The following is a 22,841-nucleotide window of genomic DNA, read 5'->3' as shown; positions in this document are numbered from 1 at the left end:
TATTCGCTTTTTTTGTCTGCTTAAGCGCATTTTATGAACATTTCAAATAAAAAAACAAAAACCAACCAACAGAAAACCATATTAGGACAGGAAACCTCAAAGCAGTTTCAATCTATACACAAAGAAAGCCATCACATTTTACCATGGAGATGAATGTCATTTTTTGATGCACAGAAGGCACAGTCCCACTTCGTAAAAAGTTCCCATGAAACCCAACTCTTTACTTGAGCCAATGATTGAAAAAAAGCTTTTCCTTGGAAAACACTTTAGCCAGATGAAAGCTCTCAGCGGGGCTGTAAAAACCCAGATTCTTCTCGTCAGACACGAGAGCTGGCCACCTGGTGCTGTGTTCCTCCAGGTCTGAGTGAGATAGACGTGGCCCCAGCTGGATCTGTTACTGTTGCATTCTGAGCTTCTTTCTTTTGCGAAAAGGAGAAAATGGTGATTAACTTTTTCCTCAGGTCCTTCCGTACAAATATGTACATTACTGGGTCTAGCACACTGTTTAGGCTGAGTAATCCCATAGCCACCTGGAAATAAATGAAGATTCTGGATTCGTAATCACAACTGTCCTGAAGTGTGAGTATCCCAATGTAGGCTACGTAGCACATGAAATGGAAGGGCCCAAACACCAGCACAAATATGACTATGATGAGAGTTAGCATGAGCAGGATTTTTCTCTTCTCCTTGTCCCGTATGGATGTCACCTTAACAATGTTCTTCTGAATGCCCCGGTAGATAGACAGAAGAAAACACAATGGCAGGACAAAGGTGATAGTCATGGCAATGAGCTGGAACCGTGCAAAGCCTTTCTCGGTTGGGTAGGTTTCCATGCAACGATCAAGAGGTGCACTTTCAAAGCCGAGGCCAATGCCTACAGAGCTGCAGATAGTGACAAACACCCACAGGAAAGCACAGAAGATACAAGAGTTCCTGACCCTGATGTGCTTTTGAAACAACAGAGGATGTGTAACTGCCATGTACCTCTCCAGGAAAATGCAGCACATGAAGAAGATGCTGACAAAAAGGCTGATCCAGAAAATGCAGCCAATGACTCTGCAGGCAGCCTCCCCAAAACGCCACTTGTGGTCATTGCTGAAGTAGTCAATCCAAAGGGGTAAGGTTACAATCTGGAGGAGATCAGAGAGGAGCAGGTTGATGACAAACACAGGGAGGATGTCCCCAGCCTTCAGGAGGCTGTGGAGGCCGAAAAGAGCAAGACAATTAAAGGGAAGCCCAACGCAGAAGACACAGCTGTACAACAAGGAGAGGAAGAGTGTGTCAGAGGAGAAATCGATATTGTCACAGACGCTGGAGTTATTTCTGTTGCTCATTTTCTTTGAAGGCAAGAAGGTGCAGAGTTTGAGAGTTCACAGTACATTCAAAGATGGATACAGTGTTCTATGAAGCTCCTAACAGGTCTTCCGCAGAGTTGAAGGGAAATCTGCAAAGACAAAGACAGGAAAATACAAATATCAAGATTGTGATCGACCAATAACTGAGCACATAGCATGAGGGGTCTCTTAAAAATATATACTGTAGGTACTGATTTCCACTAGCGGTTTTCTTTTTGCCAAGTCATTCCAGGACATCGACCTACGCATGCACAAGTACTGTCATCTCAGTTCTTTTCTCCTTTTTTCAATTGCTTGTTTGTAAATGCCACACCAAAACAAGAAGGGGAAAACCTAAGCTTTATACATTAAACAAGTACAATGTTTAACAACATGAGAGAAACCATGGCTAGTCTGCCCACACAATGGTGGAAGAAAGAAAGCAGGAGATGGGGTCAAGGAGAGCAAAGAGAGAACTATGTCTATACAAACATATAGAAGAAAGAGACTGCCACTCTACGAGTAAAGTCAAAGCACAAGAAGGTTACAAATGAAATGGTGCCATTTGGCCCACTTACATAATTTTCTATAGGCTACAGGACACCTGTCCTCTGAGCTACATGTGGTTGACATGACTTTGTACTCTTTGCAGGCTCAGTACTTCTCAGCAAGAAGGTCCTGTTATAGAAAGAGCAGGGAGAGGAAGATTGTCTCTTGTTCTGTGACTGTTCAGTGCTGTTCAGATTGTTGTAACAGGGCCATCCACTGAGATTACTCAAAATGGTGGTCACTGATGCTGAAGGAACTCCAGCCACATCCTATGTGGCTTACACCATGAGCTCTCTAAAGTGGAAGTGCCTTTGAAACTAGCAACAGGGGGCACTTTTTACACTAAGGGTTGTGGGAGCCTGAACACACTACCTAGCCAGATGGATAAAATCCTTAGATCATTTAGGTATCTAGGCTGTCTCATCACCTGCTCTCGTCTTTAACTGGTATTGAATTGTACTTGTAATAAAATGCTGGTTCTGAAATATCTCGACCATCTTTTCTCAATTCTTGTATCAAATGTCTGACAGCGTCCTAAACAATAGCATCTCTGATCATGCCAGGCGGTTTCTGGAATTAGTTCAGCTCTGCTCTTGCCAGGAGTCAGCCATGGCCTCTCAGAATACTAAACTTTATTTTTCTTAGCACCTTCAAATTAATTGAAGAAGTTCGAATATGTAGCTGCAAAGGAAAAAGGTTTATTCCATGCTGAAAGGGAAAGAAAAGAGATACAGTGTTTCAGCTGTGGAGCCGTCTTCGGGTGTGAGGGAGAGAGGTAAGTAGCAGAGAAATAAAGCTTGGAAGAACAAAAGACAGAGTAAGTAAGAAAGGGTTAGGAACAGTGAGGAAATGGGCATACAGTATAACAGATGAGAAGGAGTGTCCAAATTCAGGGAGAACTGGAGAAGTGTGAAGCCAAAATCTGCAAATGAATAGAGAGGATTAAGAAGGAGATGAGTCTGTCATTGAGGAAGGGGAAAGGGGAAAGCTGTGATCCAAGTTTCAGGATAATTGTTTGTATTTGGATGTCTTTCTGCATAGGAGTTCCAAATAGGAGTTCCAATATCCCTCTGCCAGGATTTGGATGGAGAGATCAGCAAGACTGTTGCCATTAGAGGTGAAATGGGGAGCTGTGTTGTTTGGAAAGATCTTTGACCTTCACAGCTCTGACATGTTCCCTGACACGGTCTGCCACTCACCTTCCTGTCTCACCAAAATAAATAGCTCGGCGTTTCTCTGCAAGAGATGCAGTAAATGAGGTTGTTGGAAGAAATACACATCTTTAAAATTAACTTCACAAAGTGTTTCACAGGAAAAGTAAAAAAAAACAACCAGTTAAAATGAAGAATAAAACCCACAGTTAACAGAGATAGGAGATAAAATAAGCAGAAGGAGCCACAAATGGATCAGAAATGCAATAGGAGATGCAAGGAGCAGACACCAGTTAAATAAAGGGCTTTCTGGAGAAGAGGGCTTTGAGCATGAATTTGAAAGCGCTCAGGGAAGGTGACTCCTCTGACACCCTTGGGGATCGAATTCCAGAGCTCTGGGGTGTAGCAGCCGAAGGCCCCTTCACTCATAGTACTGTATGTAAACAAGCCTGGGGGACAAACCGGAGGCCGGAGTCAGACACACGAACATCATCAAGAATTGTTCTGCTGTTCGTCTGGCAGTATCTCCTTCACCGAATTGAACTTCACAGGTATTTCGAGACTGCTGTCACACCCAACATTCATTTTTGTTGCTTTCTTCCTGTGCATATTTCACATTTGTATTTCAGCACTTCAAAATTGTGTACTCATCCATGCCACAGTAACTGTAAACTGCTGACATGATCATTCGCAATAATGTGCAACTAAAGGGACTCAGAAATACTGTACGTTGATTGATAAAAACATTAGTCAAAGTAAGAAATGTATTTTATGTGCTCAAAATTAAATTGACCATTTACTTTGCTTAATTTACTCTTCCAAAGAAACAAAATGGCCACATTTTTAGACCTACGCAGTTTTGAAATTCCAGTATTACCCTTTTTATTATTGGGAAGACACATTAATCTGAGTCTTATTATTTTGCTAAATTAGCACAAAACTGAAACAAACAAAACTACCTAAATCAAAGCTGAAATGATATATAAATAAAAAGACAATAAATAAAAACTCTCTCTGTGTTAGATAGCCTAGTTAAAACCACAGTGCATACTGTATATAGAAATGCCTTTTAAATAGTTTACAATGTAGGTAGTGAAAAAAGATATTCTTACCTCTGGACATTAAAATGGTTTAGCTCTATGTGTTGTGTGTATTTTCTCTCTTCTGACCTGGTGGTAAGTAAGGTCTTGGTCAGGAAGTCACTGCTCAATGTATAATGAAACTGAGGCATGTTAAAAAAAGATGCAGGGTGTATGTTATAGTGCCACAGTAAGTTTCTGTACACATTTACGTTGGTACACATTATTAGGTGTTGTACAAATAGGATTATTTAGAACACTGTGTTGTTTAAGAGAGGAATTTGACAGAGGGCAGCAGTGGTGAATCCAGTTTATGCAATACCTGGCTAATGAAAAAAAAACGTTCATTCACACATTTCATTTTTGACTCTACTGGAGGAACTCTACATGGTTTAGTCTGTGTTTGCATGGATGTGGAGTCCTTAATGGATGAACATTGAGAGGAGCATGAGGCAAGACTGCGCCCACTGCTCTACATCTGCTCCTTGTCTCAGTGGACTACCGCCTGCAGCCCAGAGCTCACAAAGGTTTGCTGGGAGCAACCTTTAGCAGCAGGGTGGTGTTGCTTTGTGAGCTGAGAGGCTTGAAGTGTTACTCCTTGCTTGGGAAGTAATGCAAAATGAAGCTAACTAGCTAAAACCAAAGTCTAGACAACTGTGATTGCAAATAACTTGATCAAAGCACAGATAGCAGTCAATAAAACTGAACTAGTAACATCCTTTATGTACTTTGGCTATAACCTACACCATAGTTGCAGAAGCGAGACAAGTATCAGCTGCATCTGCTTGAAACAGTTCCACACAGAAACGTATCACAGCAGCAATAAAGATTATTAATGTGGCCGTTCCCCTTGCACTGTTTTACAGGTCTGAGATGTTGGAAATCGGGCTTTTTTGATCAATGGCACTCACTTCATTTCATTGAGTGTATTATCAACGCTGAGATCTGCTGTTGAACAGTGTCCAGAGCAGTCAAGACTGGGGGGCTCTTGTTTTTTGGTCATGATGCAAGGATGGACATCTTGGTCAATAACTCCAGAGCCCGGGATGGGATCACCAAGGGCCTGTCGCAAAGCTGGAGCCATGGCTGACGAGGGCGTGCACCTCTGAGGCCGATTGCAGACTTCATAATCTTGACCAGTGCACTGGCCATTATATGCAAACTTACAGTTAATACAGTCTCCCCGATACCTTTTGCAGTACACCCATTTTCGTCACTCTGTGACACAAACATATATGTTTTAAACACATCTTTTTCAAACTCAGCTGGAGTTTCATTTCTGAATTTCTATTTTTTTATGTTGTTATTGTCAGCCATTTTTCCCTGTGTCAGTCGTGACCTCTTACTGGTTGCAAGCATTTCTCTAACATCATTTTTTCGCTTGTTGTCCATCCAAAGAGGACACTAAAGAACCCAACAAAGAAAGCAAGGTCTATGTTTCGTCATGGACGATACATTTGTGTTTCTGCTACATCACTTACAGTGAAAGCTTGCCTTGCTAGACACCTGCCTTTTTCACTGAATTGTCTATAAAAGGATTCCAGTAACCTACAATTTACATATAACAGCCATACTGTATAACCTAAGTGTAGAATTTAAAATGGTTACTGAAGGCCTTTCCTATTGGTTGTTCACAGAAATTAGCAAACAAAGTTTCCTATTGTAATAGTTCCCATTGGTGGAAACAATTAAAAGAGTAAAATAAAATACTGTACGTAATGACAATAGATCTGTTTCTGTGCTGAGTGTCCTTTGATTGCTCGGTTTACACATTTTATGCAGATTCATTATAGTTGTTGTAAACCCAGTTTATGAATAACACATTAACTCAAAGAAACCTAAATAAACCAAGTACAGCAGGTGTTCTGGGTCTCTATCTAAAGTATCAGTACTTGAACTGGGAGAAGCTCTCAAACTGGTCCAATTTAGCAAATACGGTAACGATCCATTCAGGTCATCGTGAGTCCTACTGGAGTGTGAAGCTGCAAACACAGTGCCTTCAGGACTGGGAATGGGGACCCCTGTTTTACAGCAAGCGATCAAGTCTTCTAGGATCAGAAAGTAAAAATCTAAGGCTGTGAACAAAAAAAAAACGTGCATTGTTCACAATATGCATATACACCTGAATCAAAAACTTGAAAGCATGTTGTCCCCAAAAAAGATTTTTCACAAAAGCTATCTGTCGTCTGTACAGCAGTAAGAGTCAGGCTACAGCTTCCATTGCCTATATATAAACAACTGTGATGCCTGTGTGCAACAAGTTGTCTGCTACGGGCAAAGTTTGTTCCTAAACTTATACCATCTTAACCCCAGCCAAAGTGAATTCATTCACAGAGACTTACAAGACTCTGGCACAGCTTTGTTCTAAAAAATGTTATCAGCATTCTGGTTTCTTTCACTCTGTGTCTTTATATGGCTATAAACAGAAGATCTCCATTTTTGGTAACTTCCCTCAGGGGACCTTTCCACACTAAACTCCCTAAGAACAGCTGCAATTTTAAGTTCATGTTTCATGACTATTTGAAAAGGTTTTTAATAAAATCAAACTCATTCCAAGAAAAGTGACGTCTACTCATTGTGACCATCAGTTGATTCTGATGAAAATAAACTTCTACTCCCTGGTTTCTTCCAAGGTTTCTTCTTGCGTTGGCCTGGTGTCCTATCCAGGGTGTCCCCCACCTTATGTCCATTTCTAGGATAGTATCCAGCTCCCCTGTATCGCATATCACAGCTGGAAAATGGATGAACTTCTACTCCAAACTCATAAGAGTATTGGAGATGGTAGTTTTACCAAAACCTCTCAACGACTACTATTATTATTACGTCACTGCAACAAACTGTTTACAGAATCCCATATACAGTACCTCCAAACTGTTACTCTTTTCATAAACTACACCTGCACCACCCTACTACACGGCTACAGCACAACAGTGCTCCTCAATCTCTTTCCTACTGCTCTCCAACCTAGATTTAAAGTCTGAGATTCCCCCTATTATATAAATAAGGGTGTAACACCCTTATTTATATAATAAATCCTACTAATTAAACCCATGCAAGAAAGCGCACATTTCAATCAATTGCACAATCGATGACGACAGGTGAGACTATTTTTACATCTTTGGAAACTAATACCCGCCTTTGAGCGCAGGTTTAGCGCCTTTTAGTGGCAGACCCATGAATATTTCTGTCCCTGAAGAGGAGCCTCAGGAAGAGACAAGACTAAACCTAGATTCAATAAACCTAATTTAATTCTATTCAGCCTTTGTTTTGCTATTTTTTACTGTGGCATACATGGGGAATTGCGATTTTGCAAAACATTAACTATTCATTAATTATTCAATTCAAATTAACACAAAAATTATCATTTTTAGGTATTAGAAATTTAGGATGAAACAAGGATTGTGGAGACCGGCAGGAGTTTATAAAAAGCAGAGAAGTAGGTTTGTGATTGCAGAAGCAGAACCGCCCCCTCGTGGCCAAGAGTAGGACTGCACATGTCCGGTAATCTCATATTTTATTACCTACAGTACTCACAGTTCCATTTAAAAAAGTCTCTTAAGAACAAGAAAAGGCTCCGACTTAATCAATTAAGAGAGTAATGGGTTCAATTAGGTAATTAAGCTTATATACTAACATTCCCTTCCCAACAGACTCAATTTAATTTCAGTTTAGCAGGAAGCTCATTTGCCCATATTGTTCAGGATGTTAACACAGGGATTGCTTCCTTTTCATTGTAGTGGCAATAGTGATGCATTTGTAAAATGACGTTTCCCAAAATGTTAACCTTTATTTCTGCCCTGACAGAGAATTGACCACATTTAGCTCCAGAAGCCTGAAAGTTTGCAGCTACATCTGTAGCTGTTTAAGCTGCTTATTACTTATTGGAATTAAACTGAAGTCTACATCTATGAAAGGTCAATAAGTACAGTAGTGATGGGTCAAAATCTTCCTCATTCCAAGAAAACCTTAAATTAAAATCCATTTTCAAAACAGTCCAATCAATTGTTCTTTTATCACAAACCTTACTTGATGAAAAAAGCTGGCAGTTTGTTAGTGACGCTTCAAATTAGGAGGAATCAAAGCTGTAAAGCTCGAAAATTACAATATATACAGTATATATAAATTTCTGTTTTCTCTTTGGTGTATATTTGTAAATGTACTTTCAGCTTTTAAAAGGCTAAATGGGATTTGTAACTGGTATCAGCCCAGTAGGAATTTCTGTTTTTTATAACTTAGCCCTTTTCCAGGGAGTGTTGCCTGAAATATAACCAATTAGACCAATGCAGAAGGAAGAAATGCTCATTGTGGGAGTGTCTCATCCTGTGTTACTCCCACCTGTGGCTGTTCAGCTAGTTTAAGAGTCATTTAATCAGAAACACGTTGAGGGGAGGCTGAGATCATTAGAGAAGACCCTTGAAGTAGAGTATTTTTTACACTCAGGACTGACTGAAGAAACACAGTCTAAATGAACAAGCTGATCAATTAAGTCACCAATTATAATTAGAGAATTCGATCTATAGTTGGAATGACAACCTGCAGTGTTCCCCCAGGAACAGGGCTGGGGGACCACTGGTTAAGGAATTTAAAGAAAAAGGCGCATTTCTGCCTGAAGCCCCAGACCTGCCACTCTGTGTTGTCCTGTTGTACTTAACCTTGTTTTTCTCAGTCTTGACAATGGGGCTAAACCAAAGACCACTTTACAGCAAATGTTCATGCATACTGTAGTTCACTCCTATTCTCCATGAGCTGTGTTGTAAAACAGCAGCAGTTAAATAATTAAATATCCCTTGTTTAGCAATGTAATATCTGCATAATTTATTTCCATAACAGTCTTTAGCAGATTCCTACAGATTTTTCAACATAATAGCTTGCTGTATCTCGGATTTGTGTCACTGACAACTTTATTTACTTAACAAACCTTTTTTGTTAAAGTCACTGTTACAAATGGCGAAAATCAGGAATTGACTGAGCGGTTTAGTCAATAAGTGAAATAATTATTCATAACCCCCGACTTGTAAGTATTTTCTAGCAGTATACCTGAATGGCTGGTATGATTGGAGGCACGTAATTTCTTTGTTCTCTGGCACAGCTTTGGTGAGAGGAGTAATAATCCAGGCACGCACGGTTCAACAAATATTTATTAATGATCACAAGGCAAACTACACTATACACCACAAAATATACAACACACAACTTACTCTATGTACAGTATTTGCAAACAAGGCATTTCAGAGGCCTTTCATTCTGGTCATCCAGAAACCCCCAGACTGCTACTAAGCATTAAACTCATAATGTCTACAGAGGTCACATAGGAGATGGGCTGCCTTCTAACTACATACAATGTAACCTGCTGTTGAATCTCTCTCTCTGCACCCCAGATGCCACAAAATAAATGGGAGCCTATATCCCTATCCATAAAAATGCACCCAAAGCAGGAAATATGTTTCTAACTGAGGTATCTTTTACCCCAGAAAACTTAATTCCATAAAAACACAGACTAGTATTGCATTACTAGTAAGGTTCAAATGCTTAACTCCTGTCAGGTTTCCAAGCCTTTCTAAATGGATGATTTAAGGATGACAAGTGCTGGATTGTGAATTTTCAGGATTGGTGTTAGTCACCCCTGACCCCTGGATATAACACTGCCAATATCTCAGTAGCTTCATACCCTGATCCTATACCCTGGTTTCCCTGTGGCTGCTGATTCTTAACCATACGCTGATTGATTTATTTGTCTGTATCAGGTCAATTTGTAAATTTGAAAATTTACTTCCGGTTCCTGAAAAGTTTCAGAACTCCTTCAGTCAAGTGTGTTTCCTGAACTGTAACCAATGGGACCTCTGCAGTGGGGAAAACGCTCACTGTCTGATACACTGTCACTCGCCCCTGTGTTTCCATCATAAATTGATATAAAAGAGCTTTGTAAACAAAGCTTTCTCTTTACTCTTAATGGTCGTTCTGAAGAAATCGTGTATAATTATGTATGAAAAACAACACACTCCACACAGAATGTTTTCAAAATTAGGAAATGAGTGCAGAAACAGGAAGATAGAAGTCTACTCACAAGAAAGTAGATTAATTAAATACATTGAGAAGTACTGGAGATTAACTGCTCATTTGGGACAAAAACCAGCAGGGACAGAGGTCCCACAACATCAGGGTTTGAAACCACTGATTTATGAAAAGTGCTCTGTATTATAGTAACTGATCTGCTGTAACAGAGCGTCTTCTCGAGAACTAATCTGCGGTCTGCAGTTCCACTATGGACCAGAAGAGAGACCTAAATATCCACAATTTTGGTTTGTCAGTTGTTTCTTAACAGACCAGTAAAGAAGGTGCTGTGAAAACAATAAATCCATGCTACTGTTGTTGTCACTTACGACAACATTGTTGTCTTTATCAGTAGAACTTCCATTATCACATATCAGTGGGGATTATTTCTTACCTTTTAGTTGCTTCCTCACATAGTCTAGAAAGCACAAATGATGTGTCAACATGTAAACCTAAACATAAATGTTTTCTCTACCTCCATGTAACACTGACATAAACATTATCTTTAGGATTTGCTTTTATGACTTCTACAGAGTTTATTAATCCTCCTTTTTTGGTATATGAACTTGACCAGTTTACTAACTGCACCAGAATCTAGATCATTGATATAAATTAGGAGGAACAGTGGTCCTAAGTACACTTCCCAGCGGTATTCCATTAATTACATCATCCCAATTTGATCATTCACGCCTTAACTCTGCTCTCTGTGTTTTATTAACCAGTTCTCAATCCAAATACGTGCTTATCCTTGAATGCCTCCTGTCTGCAATTTGAGAATTTAATTTTGTCAAAGCCTCCTGAAAATCTAAATATATCATGTCATATGTGCCTTTATATGCATTACTGCTGTTACCTGTTCATATAACTTTACCAGATGAACTAATTAAGATCTACTTTTAGTAGTCCAGTTTAGTCTTCTTCTAAATCCATGTAAAATAACTCATAAACTCCTATTCCCAGACAAAAAAACCCCTCTGGTTTACTTGTTTCATCTGTTTGAGTTACTCGGGTGTTAACAACAACAACAATAATAATCCTTACACTTACATAGCATTTTCTGGACACTCCACTCAAAGTGCTTTACAGGTAATGGGGACTCCCCTCCACCACCACCAATGTGCAGCCCCACCTGGATGATGTGACGGCAGCCATAGTGTGCCAGAACGCTCACCACACATCAGCTCTCAGTGTGGAGGAGAACAGAGTGATGAAGCCAATTCATAGATGGGGATTATTAGGAGGCCATGATTGGTATGCAGAAGGTTGCTGCAGTAAAAACTACACTACTTTTTCTGGTTTGGACTTTAAATGGGTCTCTTCAATGGTTGCTGTTTGGCTGGAATAATTTGTGGGTAAGTACAAACGATGCAACATGTGGACAGTATCTTGTGAATCTTGTGGACAGTGTGAATAATAAATGCAGAACATCCAGTGGTGTGTTAGGCAGTGCCTGTTAGCAGCCTTCAGCAAGAGTGGAACAAGTAAAGATGAATCTAAACCTGTTCTTATAGAAGCCTCTAAGCACTATGTGATGGAAGCTCATAAAATACCCATTATTTGCTTTAAATGGGTAGTCAGGTATTTCCATTGAAGCCACACAGAGTATATCATTGGAGAGCTTGTCCTGGTTTCTAGGAGTGAAATGATTAACATGATGGAGCATTTATACAGCTGAGTGGACTGGAGCAACTGGGGTCCAGTACCTCATTTTAGGTGCAAAGAAAACAGAAAAAGAATACAGAAATCAAGACAAGCATTGTTTTTGAAGAGATCTGAAAAGGTGTGGGGCCTGCTGTCATCCCATGAAGGACCTGAAAGAAAGAAGGGTCAGTCTCCTGACAGAAGCAATAATTTAGAATTGACAATTTCTGACAATTCAAAAGCTTTCGAAACTCATTACAAAAAGTTCAAACAGCACAGCATGTTTCCAGGGAGCAGAGACTTTGTGAGCAGTCTAAACTTGAACATCCTTAAAGTAGCTTTGTAAAAGTGAAACCAGCTTAAAACAGACTGGGGGTACCGTGACTCATAAGAAAGACAGGTTATTATATAAAGCTCATAGGATAGAAAAGCTTTGTGCATATTAGAACTGTCACAAGCTCAGACAAGTAACATCCCTTCATCTATAGTAACATCTTGACATATCAGCTGGAAAAGATGTACCATGTACTTAGGTAATTTAAGTTTGATAGACTGAACTAAATTGAGTTTGTATCCTATTTCTGTTAAAGGAGACTATTAAAGCAAAATAAATGAGCTGTAGAAAGTAACACGGTTAGAAAGTTTCAATTAAATGAGCTTTCAATGAGGGCAAGCCCTTAGTTTGCTGTGTATACAGTATTTCTCAATCCATTTAAACATTTTTGTTTCTTCATTCAGAACAATATCAATCTACACAATTTTTTATTTTACGTAAAATATGTGTTTTAGATTTATGTTTTTGATATTCATACTTAATGGGTCAAATAAAAAAAAAACTCCTCTATGTAGAAGCATTTACATATTCCCACACCTAAATAAAAGTGTCTCGGTTAAAAGATATTTGGCAGTACTCATCCACATAATATAAATCAGTATATTTGTTTTTTTTGCCCTCCACATACAAAGCCTTGTCATATATTTGAATATACATACTTATTTTAAAGATTGAATCCAACTGAATCCAAAATGAAAGAAAATGAGCTACCCCAAGTGAAGAGTCATGTTCCAGTTCCCTCACAACACATACCCACCTGTGGAGCAGGAGGTCCACCTCTTGCATGAACATCTGAGTCAGGCTTTGTGCGGGCCAAGCTACCAGGTCCTGCGGAGTACATATCAGCTCTGTTTGTGTGACATATTGTATCAATGACAGGTGCACTTGTTTAAAATGTGTCATGGAGCTCTGTAGTTGGAGATTCACTCTATTCAGGGAATAATAGATCAATCTTTGCATTTGAAAGTAATAGGAGCTCCAATTACTTGCTCAGAAGGCAAGGGAGTCTAGCTCCTGACCGGAAGGTCCCGGGTTCAATCCCAGGGAGGGGCAAGCGATGTAGCTTGCTCTAATTTCTTCCAGATGACTCACAAGTCCACTCAGCCTGCTTTCTAAATGAGTACCAGGGGTAATAGGCCAGCTGGGGAGTGATGCTGACCACATCACCTCCACCTCCAATGTCTGATGGTTGAGAAAAATTGTGACCCTTGCCACTCATTCCCCATGGGCCTTTATGGCCTGAAAAGGTTACCTTACCCACCTACCATTTGAAAGTAATAGCAGTCAACAATCACAAAGAGTCATTTACTCACAAATCTAAGTCCTGAACTACACTTAGAATTTGGGCTCATGGATCGGTTTGCGTGTTTCCACAATGAATAAGACATTTCAATTGTCTAATGATTCTCATGTCTGTTGTCAGACATCTTGGTAATCCCTCTTTGTGAACCCTTAAAAATCTACTTACTGTAAACACAGACAAATCAATAACAGCATACTGTACTATGATCAACAGTTTAGCATTCCTTAAAGACTCTGTATGATAAAAGAGAGTTGCTCATACTTGAGAATTGCTCAAGAACAAGTTATACTTATTATAATGTCTAGATACAGTGCTTGAAGCTAAAACTGATCCAGCTGTAATGGATACCTTTTAATGAGACATACACTGCTTAACCGTAGGAATGCTGAGCTCCGTTGTTCCTACTGTGTTTCTGTTCTTTTAAGATGTCTGAGTCAGCTGACAACAGTAAAGATTAATCTCCTCAGTTTCTGTTCACTCGGCTGGACTTGTTAAAGGGTTGTAAATGTACAAATAGTTGGGTGGCACATTGGTAATTACTCAACAGTTGACATATATTGAGAAAAAGCAAAAAAAAAATCAAATGACTCAGCAGTTAAGCAGTTATACATAAGATTGCCAGCAGCAAGGCAGTAATCCACATGCTTATAATTTTTAAATGTCAGCATGAAGAGTAGCATATCCAACAACAATGTAACATTCATCCAGACCAATAGTGAGTTGAGGTATGGTTCACTTTCCATGCAACTTGAGCCCTAGAAGTGAATGACTGTGTTGGTACTGATGTGGGAAGTGAGTGGTCCCGATATGACTACGACTGAGGCCTTTTGAGGATACTGTAAGTAGGTGTGCAAAGGGATGACACGATTGCTTCAGCAAAATCTACTGGGTGGGAAGATAAAATCTTCTCTAACAGGCTGCGTGGAAGAGAGAGGGGACAGTGATTAAGATTGTAGTGATCTCGACATTGTAGGAATGCAGGTTTATAACAAAGCTGCCCCTCTGTTAAACTTCACTACACAGCTCAGGAAGCCTGTGTCTGAACCTCCCTTCAGTTTATGGGTACACCCCTCTCCCTCCCCCACCCTTTTCTTTCCTTTACTGAAGTATGTGAACTTCAGTTTGTCTTCCTCTGCCAACTTGTCTTTATCAGGTCTAACTTCCCCCGTGACTTTGGCTTGCCTGCTATTTTCTTTGCGTGCTCTTTGTAGATTAGATATTAAGTCACTTATTTCTCTGTGCCCGCCTTTTTCTTGAGCTGTCTTGCACTGTGGTCTCCCAGCAGGCCTTCACATACAGTGTAGGAGCTTTAGACTTGAACTAGATTTGCTTATCAAGGCTACCTGAGAAGACACTGCACTTTGAATGACTACTGTTCTGATTAAGTGTATTGTGGCTGCATCTTTGGATAATTCCTGCACAATGTACCTGCATGGGTGGTTAGTACTCTGTCTCATTCTAGGCTTTTTAAGCCCACTTTGCAAAACTAGTGTTTCACTTGATAGGGGATTCAAATGTTTCTAGAGCTTTGGTGCATTAATGTACTTGGTGCTTTTAGTGCTTTGGCACTTCAGTGCCAGGAGTACTCCGAGATTACTGCCTCCATACAACCTGATGCAGGGTTTCCAAAAGCCCAACAAGTGGACTTATGCTCAAGGGATCCCTTGCAACATTCTCTATGCATAAAGTGGAAATATCCTCAAACTGGTGCAGTCTCCCTTTGATGGCCAGCTCTGGGATGTAGAAGCCCCAACAACACAAACCCTGTCTTGGATCTGGAACCAGATAAGAAAACTAAACACTCTCTCCCTCGATCTTAAACCTAACCTTGCTGAGTTATAACCTTAACCCTTAATAACCTTAACCAATTATAACCATGCATCATAGTAGCCCAAGCTTACTTGGCAGATCCTGTTTGGCCTGGGACACTGACCATAGACCAATCCTCTGTCAGCAACCTGACACAGCAACAGCTGGATCTTCTACTACTTTCCCAGTCTACTTGGTTGCTGATGAGAATCCTTGCCTCCCACCTAGCAGCTCCTGGCATGGCCTTCACCCTAGAACTACACCTCCATACTAACCGCAGGACAAGACCTGAACTCTTAACCTTTGGAGTTAACCCAGTGAGCATAGCTAACTGTTGCTCCTCCACTCTTGAAATTGCCTTTATTAACTATATAGAGCAAACCCACTGCTAAGAGATTGCTCTCTCTGTGGTGGCTAAACATACTGTGCCTCTTCAGAAAGCCAACCATGCTTTTCCTTCCAACCTCCTCACCTAACGAGCCATGCTTTAACCAAACCTGTTTACCCTTTGCAACCAAGAGACAACCGTTAACCATTTAACAGGGACCGCTAAGCAGAGGCTTATGTTATCAGGCATTTCCCTCTCTGTTTTTCAATGTGCCTCTCCATCAGCCTATTTCAGGAGACCGCTAATGAGCAACAACAGCAGCAGAAAGCTCTGTTTGCTATCATGTGCAATTGCTTGCACCTTACCTGTGGGCACATTTGCAATGATCTCGTTAAAACCAGCAGCCATATCAGCCTGCAACTCACAACTGGCAACCCACTGAAGCTAAGTAGGTGTGAGCCTGGTCAGAACCTGGATGAGAGACCTCCTGGGAAAAACTAAGGTTGCTAAGGTTGAAGAGGTGTTAGTGGGTCCATGTGGGTCCTATAGTGAGGGGGACACTATACTGTAAACAGGTGCCATCCTTCGAATGACACGTAAAACCGAGGTCCTGACTCTCTGTGGTCATTAAAAATCCCAGGGTGTTTCTCAAAAAGAGTAGGGGTGTAACCCCAGCGTCTTGGCAAAATTTCCCATTGGCCCTTACCAATCATAGCCTCCTAATAATCCCCATCTATGAATTGGCTTCATTACTCTGCTCTCCTCCCCAGTAATAGCTGATGTGTATTGAGCGTTCTGGCGCACTATGGCTGCCGTCGCATCATCCAGGTGGATGCTGCACATTGGTGGTGGAGGAGGGGAGACCCCATTACCTGTAAAGCGCTTTGAGTGGAGTGTCCAGAAAAGTGCTATATAAGTATAAGCAATTATTATTATTATTATTATTAAAACCCTTGATAGTAATCAATAAATCTTGATATGGTTCTCCCAATTCCCCAACCAACTAAAACTCCCACACAATGATAACTTCTGCCTCACAGTATCTCTGAAATCATTATATACCCTTCTCGTGATTTGTGCAGTTAAGACCAATGTGCAAAATATTTTTTTAAGAAGACACATGCAAACATGCAAAAATATTCTAAACTGGAAAGCATATGGGCATACCTGGTAAAATCGAAAACTGTTCAATTTTCTTCTGAATCCTAGACTAACACTTACAGACATCATGAAGGGAGGCAATGCTACAAAGAACAGCTCATTGTACCTCCTGCCAAGCATGGTTAGCAGTTTCAGCATGGTGTAGGCCTGTTTTATATTTTAGGAACAAAACAACTTTTCATTACTGAAGAAAATTAAAGTACTCAGAAACAAAATGAGTACAGATGGAAATGATGCCTGGTCACTGCTTGCTCACTGAACATATGACAGTGTCACACTTCAGCAAAACAATAATCTGAAGCATGCAGCCAAGTCAACAAATGAATTCTATGGAGGGAAAAGCTCATTTTGTGCTGGCCATCACCATCATCTGACCTAAATCCTTTTACATAGTTGCTCCTGGGGACATGGAGTTCAGAGTTTACAGCTTTTGATCTGCTTTCCTGATCCTTTTTGCATTTGAGAATGACCTGTATTTTGTTTTATCTCTGTAGTATAGGTGCTGATGATGTAATCTGACTTCTGGTTTGGACTGTGAGTATCCTTTCAAAATGAGTTATCATATTTTCTCCATTTTTTTAAGTGCCCACTCAGTGTCAAAGCCTTTGTAACAGAAACAAGTGTAGGACAATGACAATATGGAAATCACAATAGCATTAATATGGTGGCTCAGGTACATGACTGTATATAAACTGTCAAGAGTTGCGGTGTCCTATCTTTTTCTGTACTTATGTCTTTTTATATATGGCTCCGATCCCCACCCAGCACATCACCTCTGCATGCCTTATGCATTCCCTTGACTGTGTGCCGATGAACTACCATCTTGCTGAACAGAGTGTGATCCAGTCATTGAGATTTTGTCCTACAGTGCTGGTCACACTAGAGTAGCAAGACAATGACAGCCTCTGTTGACCTGAGAGTAAGAATGTTTATTTTTCTTGGTTTTAAAGATTGTTTCATTTTTGCTCTCCACTCTGGAGAGTGGTTTATTGTGATGTGAGTAGGTCAGTCATTCCTTACATTTGGGTTGTTTCTTCTATCTGTATCTAGAAGTAATTGTTTGTGTGGTCATATTTGAAATTGATTCTACTTGAATATGGCGATTTGTTTCTTGTAAGTACTGTAAATGGTATAATAATACATGTTACTCTTAATAGGGAGATTTTGGTTTGCTTGTGAGTTTTTATTTTATGAAATTTTACCTGTAACACTTTACTGTTGACCTGTTTACCTTGCAGATTTTAATACTGTGTCCTTTTTCTATCCTTTACATCACAGTTGCTAACCCAGTGGATGAATCGTGTGCTTTTGGAAACCTCCAGGCTATAGAATTGAGAGGTGCTTGTCTTCTCTAATACTAGGTGGGGTACTCAGATTAAATTTTTGTTTTTCCCTTTTCTTATTCAAACCTGAAGCTTAACTTTTACATTTCAAACCTTCCTAGCAAATTTCCTGAATTTGTTCCTGACTCTCTAAAGAAACATCTTATGGTGTTTCTTTATATACTGCATTCAGAAATGAAGCATGGTTCTTTCAATTTGATATTATGTTGTAGGACCTGACCCCTTCTATGACTTAGTAGTTGGAGTTGTACTGTATCTGTGGTGGGTAATTCTGGTGTTCAGATAATGAGATTGTGGTGACATTTGGAGGCCACTTTGTCATATTTACATTTCAGTTTGATTTCTCTTGTAACCAGCCTGTAAGGGTCACCAGTCCATTGCTGGGCACACAACATATACAGTACACACACTAAGAAAATTTGGAGGTGCCATTTAATCTAGTCACCATTCCTTTGGAAGACAGGAAAACCCGTTCCCCCAGATAGAACTAATGGCCATTCTCTCCATCACCCCTCTATTTTAATCTTTTTCAGTGTTACTTCCTGTGTAGCTTCTGATGGTCTGTTTGATCATCTACTGAGGGTAGTTCCCCAGTTCCTTAGGTGAGTTATATCAGTTCAGTGTTTCCTGTCTACAGTATGAAATCATTGTGAAAAGAAGATTGTAGTTATAGCCTCATCATGTCAACAATCAGCTGAGTTTCCGTGCATTCAGCACTGTACACTCTACAGTACATTGAGAAGAACATAAGTCAGGTCCCTCCAAATGACAATTGATAGCTGCAGTTGAAGATAGTTGCTTTAAAATATCAGCTACTCAGTTTTCAGTACTTTACTAGAGCTTACTAAACTTATATTTTAAATGTTATTACATAGCATTTCAGGGTGGTAGCCATGAAAAGCATTCTGTGATTTACATTTCATAACTACTCATAATATCAAGACAGTCTGGGGCAGCAGTAGGCTACCTACAGATTTAGGAGATTTAGGACTTATATAACAAATATTAAATGTTAACACCAGTTAAGTTTCAAAATCATTCCTGCAATCAAAAGATTCAAAATAAAGTGCTGATATTTTGTCATAAATGTCTTGATAGACAGCCCTTAACACCTGGCAGATGGCCATAGAATTTCATGGTTTTGTTAATGTTGGCCAAGTTTTGGCGATGGCTCTCCAGCCCTGTTCCTCTTGGGATTCCAGTGTCCTCTGGTTTAAAAATTTCCAGCTCTCCAAACGTTGTTGCAAATTACCTAGGATTATTTATAGATAACTTGAAATCCCTGACAGTTTCAGAGCTGAAAACAATTAAAACCCCGTAATGAGTAAATGTAGTCAAGGGTAAGAAAGCCCCTATGTGAAGCTTTATAAAGCAACATCCTTTTTTGCTACTCCTGGGGGTGAGAGAGCAATTAGGCTGAAATACATATCTCTAAAAAAATAGAACTAGGTGGACAGCGCTCCGAATGTCTAGGAACAAGACAAAAACAAGACTTCCAAAGGTAATTTTTCTCAGCCACGGAAAATCCCAACCTCTATCCTTTTTTAATCAAAAGCCACCGCTTTGGGTCTGTTTAATAATCATATTGGTTAATTAACACTGGATCCGTAATTTATAACACGTCATTTTAGCAATGTACCATAACTCTTAATTCCACACCAATGACTATGTTTGCATTCTTGCGACAGGTATCTGGTGTGCCCCTACACACTGTACTGTGAACGTCTGACATGCAACGAATATTTTAAATATAAATTCACCACGCAACCGCAAAAGGGCCGCCTTTCCAGGGTCAGACCTTTCAGAATGTAATGTCATCTTAAAATTTACAGATGACACAAGCGTTAGCACTTCGTACCCCCCCCCTTAAAAAAACATACTGTATACACGCCGACTTGTACACTCCGCCCCTTGACATAACGTAAACAGATAGGCTTCCCTCTGTCCTTCTAGATCTTTCCGTGATGGACGGTATAGAGCAGCAATTAAAACGATGGCAGGAGCCGTACAGCCAATCCTTCGGGGGCAGAGGGCGGGTTCCTATGGACTCTCCACTGCTTTCCTAGTGGTTGCGCAAGTTTTGCGTGTGCCGCCGGCTGGTGACTGCAGCAGAAGCCCAGAGAATTCTGCTGAAATTTCCCTTCACTGGAACAAGCCTAGTGCTTAGCAAATTTGGTTTATATAATACGGCTTAGTAAAAACCTGTTTCACTAAGGCGGACACGATAAAAAAGGGACAGGTTTAACGGAACTATCAGCTGGGGGGGTCATATAATTTTCTGTGTCATTTTCTTTACTGAAGGTGACAGTAATATTATAACGCGAGGACGGTAGCATCCTCCCAGCTTCATTCATTATGTCAGTGGTAGGCATTGATGTGGGCTTCCAAAACTGCTACATTGCTGTTGCCAGGAGCGGTGGCATTGAAACAATTGCTAATGAATACAGCGACAGATGTACGCCGTAAGTATCTCCATTCGGATTACTACAAGAATTAAAGCTGTGTGAAGCTTCGTTATGTAAAGTCTTACGTGGTTATACATCTGACATTGGTTTGGTTCTTGCATTGCCATAGTGAGAAGATGTGCAACTCCGATTGATACGTTCGTAAAAACAGAGAAATCAAGATTACATCGATAGATGCATTCCTTCATTTATTGCTGGGGTATGGATCACCACTCTAGAAACAAAATTCAGTGAAGCTCGTTTCATGTTTCTCAGTCGTTTTCGCGATCTAAACTGATGCACCGTAGGTTTTGCGGTAGCTTAGTTCAGATTAAAAAAAATAATTTAACTCCTGGATACTGAAATTAATTAATTTCAAATGAACAATTTTTGCATGCGTTTATAATTATAATTTTGTTGTCCTCCCTTGACTGTTCTTCCTAATCGCAAGAGTCGGTGCACAGATGCCGCAACACGCGTGGTGATGCGCCTAAGATCTTGGTCTCCAGGAATGAGGAGAATCGCACGTGAAGCTAAAATGATCGTAATTACTGGCTTCTTTAAAGTAATAGCCGGATATACGGTCTCTTTTCAAAGCGTAACTAACTCCGGTTCAGACGGGGTGTCGTAAAACACTGCTGTCTAAAGACCTGAAGGTGTGCTGACAGGACGTTTTCAGTGCTGATTAAAAAAAAAAAGTCGTCATTGGGTGTTTTTTCTTCCTAAAAGGAACAGGTTTTACAGGAGTACTTGTTAACTTCTTCTCGAAAGTCGCTGCTCTCTAATGTGCAGCTTCAGCGCCGGGAGGAGTTGTTTCTTGATGCAAAGAACATGCAGGCATCACTTCTGTACTAAATAACGTGACCTGCATGTCCTCCACAAATCGCGTATTGCAGCATCATAGACATGTTATGATTAAAATGAGATGCCTGCGTATGATTTTCATCCCCAGCCATTTTTAAACAGAAATGACGGAATTTAACGTTCAGTTCTTAGACGAATAAATTGCAGCCTTATTTCTGCTTGAGAATTTGGAGATTTCATCCTAGTCCGTGTGCATATTATGGTCTCTGAAAGCCCGTTAGTAACATTTCAGTGATGCTCTCCTATAAACCTTCTTGCTATAAGTTGAACGTTATTTTTACAATCATGCAAAACGTATTGCTCATTGTAAAAACGCCTGATTGCTTTGTTTTGTCATTTATAGTGGACTCATAATCATAATATCATAATATCGGAGGCCTACCTGTAGTTATTTCTGTTTTTGACCAAAAAATTGACCAAAAATCTCTGTTTTTGGTCAATAGGCATAGAATCAGGGATACTCTGTGTACAGTAGTAGTTTAAAATGTTCTTTTCTCAGGTGTGAAATTAAATTCTATTATAGACCTGTTGCCTATAATGACATTTTTTCTGAAACATTAGGGCAATTTTATCATATTAACATAATATTACAGTTCAAACAAATAAGTGCTCTTAGTTATAAAAGAAACAGAAAAAATGGCTTTTATGTAAAAGGCCCTCCTCATATTATCTACTTTTGCTATCAGTATGTGGAGGGCCTGAGGCCTCTACAGTTACCTCTATGTGAATGTGACATTTTCCAGTGTTTCTTAATTCCCTCAGACACTGGGGATAATGAAATTGAAAAGGTAGTTTCTGAAAGTTCCTTTAAAGGTAGTGCAACTTCTGGATTTTCAGTGTATAAATAATGTGGTCCCTTTTTTATGACTTGTCATCTTAATTATTAAAATACACTAAATACACATATTTTAGTCAGTTGGAGAGCAGTTACTGTTGAGGATCCTTGCTTCTCAGAACATAGAATTAGTCGTACTACTACTGTGGAAAAAAAAAATACAGCATCTTCATGCATTTTTTAGAATTAGAAAAATACCTGGATGCTATCTTTAACATATTTTAACGACTGGAAAGTAAATGATACAAACATAATACTGTTGAAAGCAATCTGTGTTTTATAAACAGCAAAAGAAAAACAAAAGTTAAAATCTTTAGTTCACGTTTGCACCTCTAACTTTTTTCCATATTATTTTTTCTAACCTATGTCTACATGGTTGTGTGAAATACATGAAATCCTTCACCAGCTGCCCCCGTTAATTTGCGCAGGAGGTAAATAGGTTGCTAACATTTCAAAATTGGTAAGAAAAGTGCTAGTTTGGGCGTGCTGTAGGAGTTCCTAATGCAGGGGTTGTCAAACTGCAGATCCCCAGGACTGTTCTGGTTTTTATTCTCATTTCAGATCTTTATTTCTTAACCAGTCTAAATGTATTCTCTTTGGAATGTGCTTCGCATC

At 39.8% G+C, this 22,841-nt stretch overlaps 2 protein-coding genes across 2 annotated transcripts in view; one reads left to right on the top strand and one right to left on the bottom strand.

Annotated features, from left to right (window-relative positions):
• Nucleotides 1-317: 317 nt before the first annotated feature.
• On the bottom strand, nt 318-1,334 carry LOC148840914 (G protein-coupled receptor 4-like). Its single transcript, XM_088920727.1, has one exon. It carries the CDS (start codon nt 1,332-1,334, stop codon nt 318-320), a length of 1,017 nt encoding a protein of 338 aa, XP_088776853.1.
• Nucleotides 1,335-20,158: 18,824 nt separating this feature from the next.
• The window catches only part of hspa4l (heat shock protein 4 like), a 49,566-nt gene continuing 46,883 nt past the window's right edge, over nt 20,159-22,841 (top strand). Inside the window, exon 1 of the mRNA XM_088928709.1 lies at nt 20,159-20,545. Within this exon, the coding sequence (XP_088784835.1) occupies nt 20,439-20,545 (107 nt within the window). The 5' untranslated portion in view covers nt 20,159-20,438. The remainder of the gene's footprint in view (nt 20,546-22,841) is intronic.

Source organism: Atractosteus spatula, chromosome 1 (assembly GCF_055471065.1).
Source record: "Atractosteus spatula isolate fAtrSpa1 chromosome 1, fAtrSpa1.hap1, whole genome shotgun sequence".
Lineage (NCBI taxonomy): Eukaryota > Metazoa > Chordata > Actinopteri > Semionotiformes > Lepisosteidae > Atractosteus > Atractosteus spatula.
This window is presented reverse-complemented; position numbering and strand designations above follow the sequence as displayed.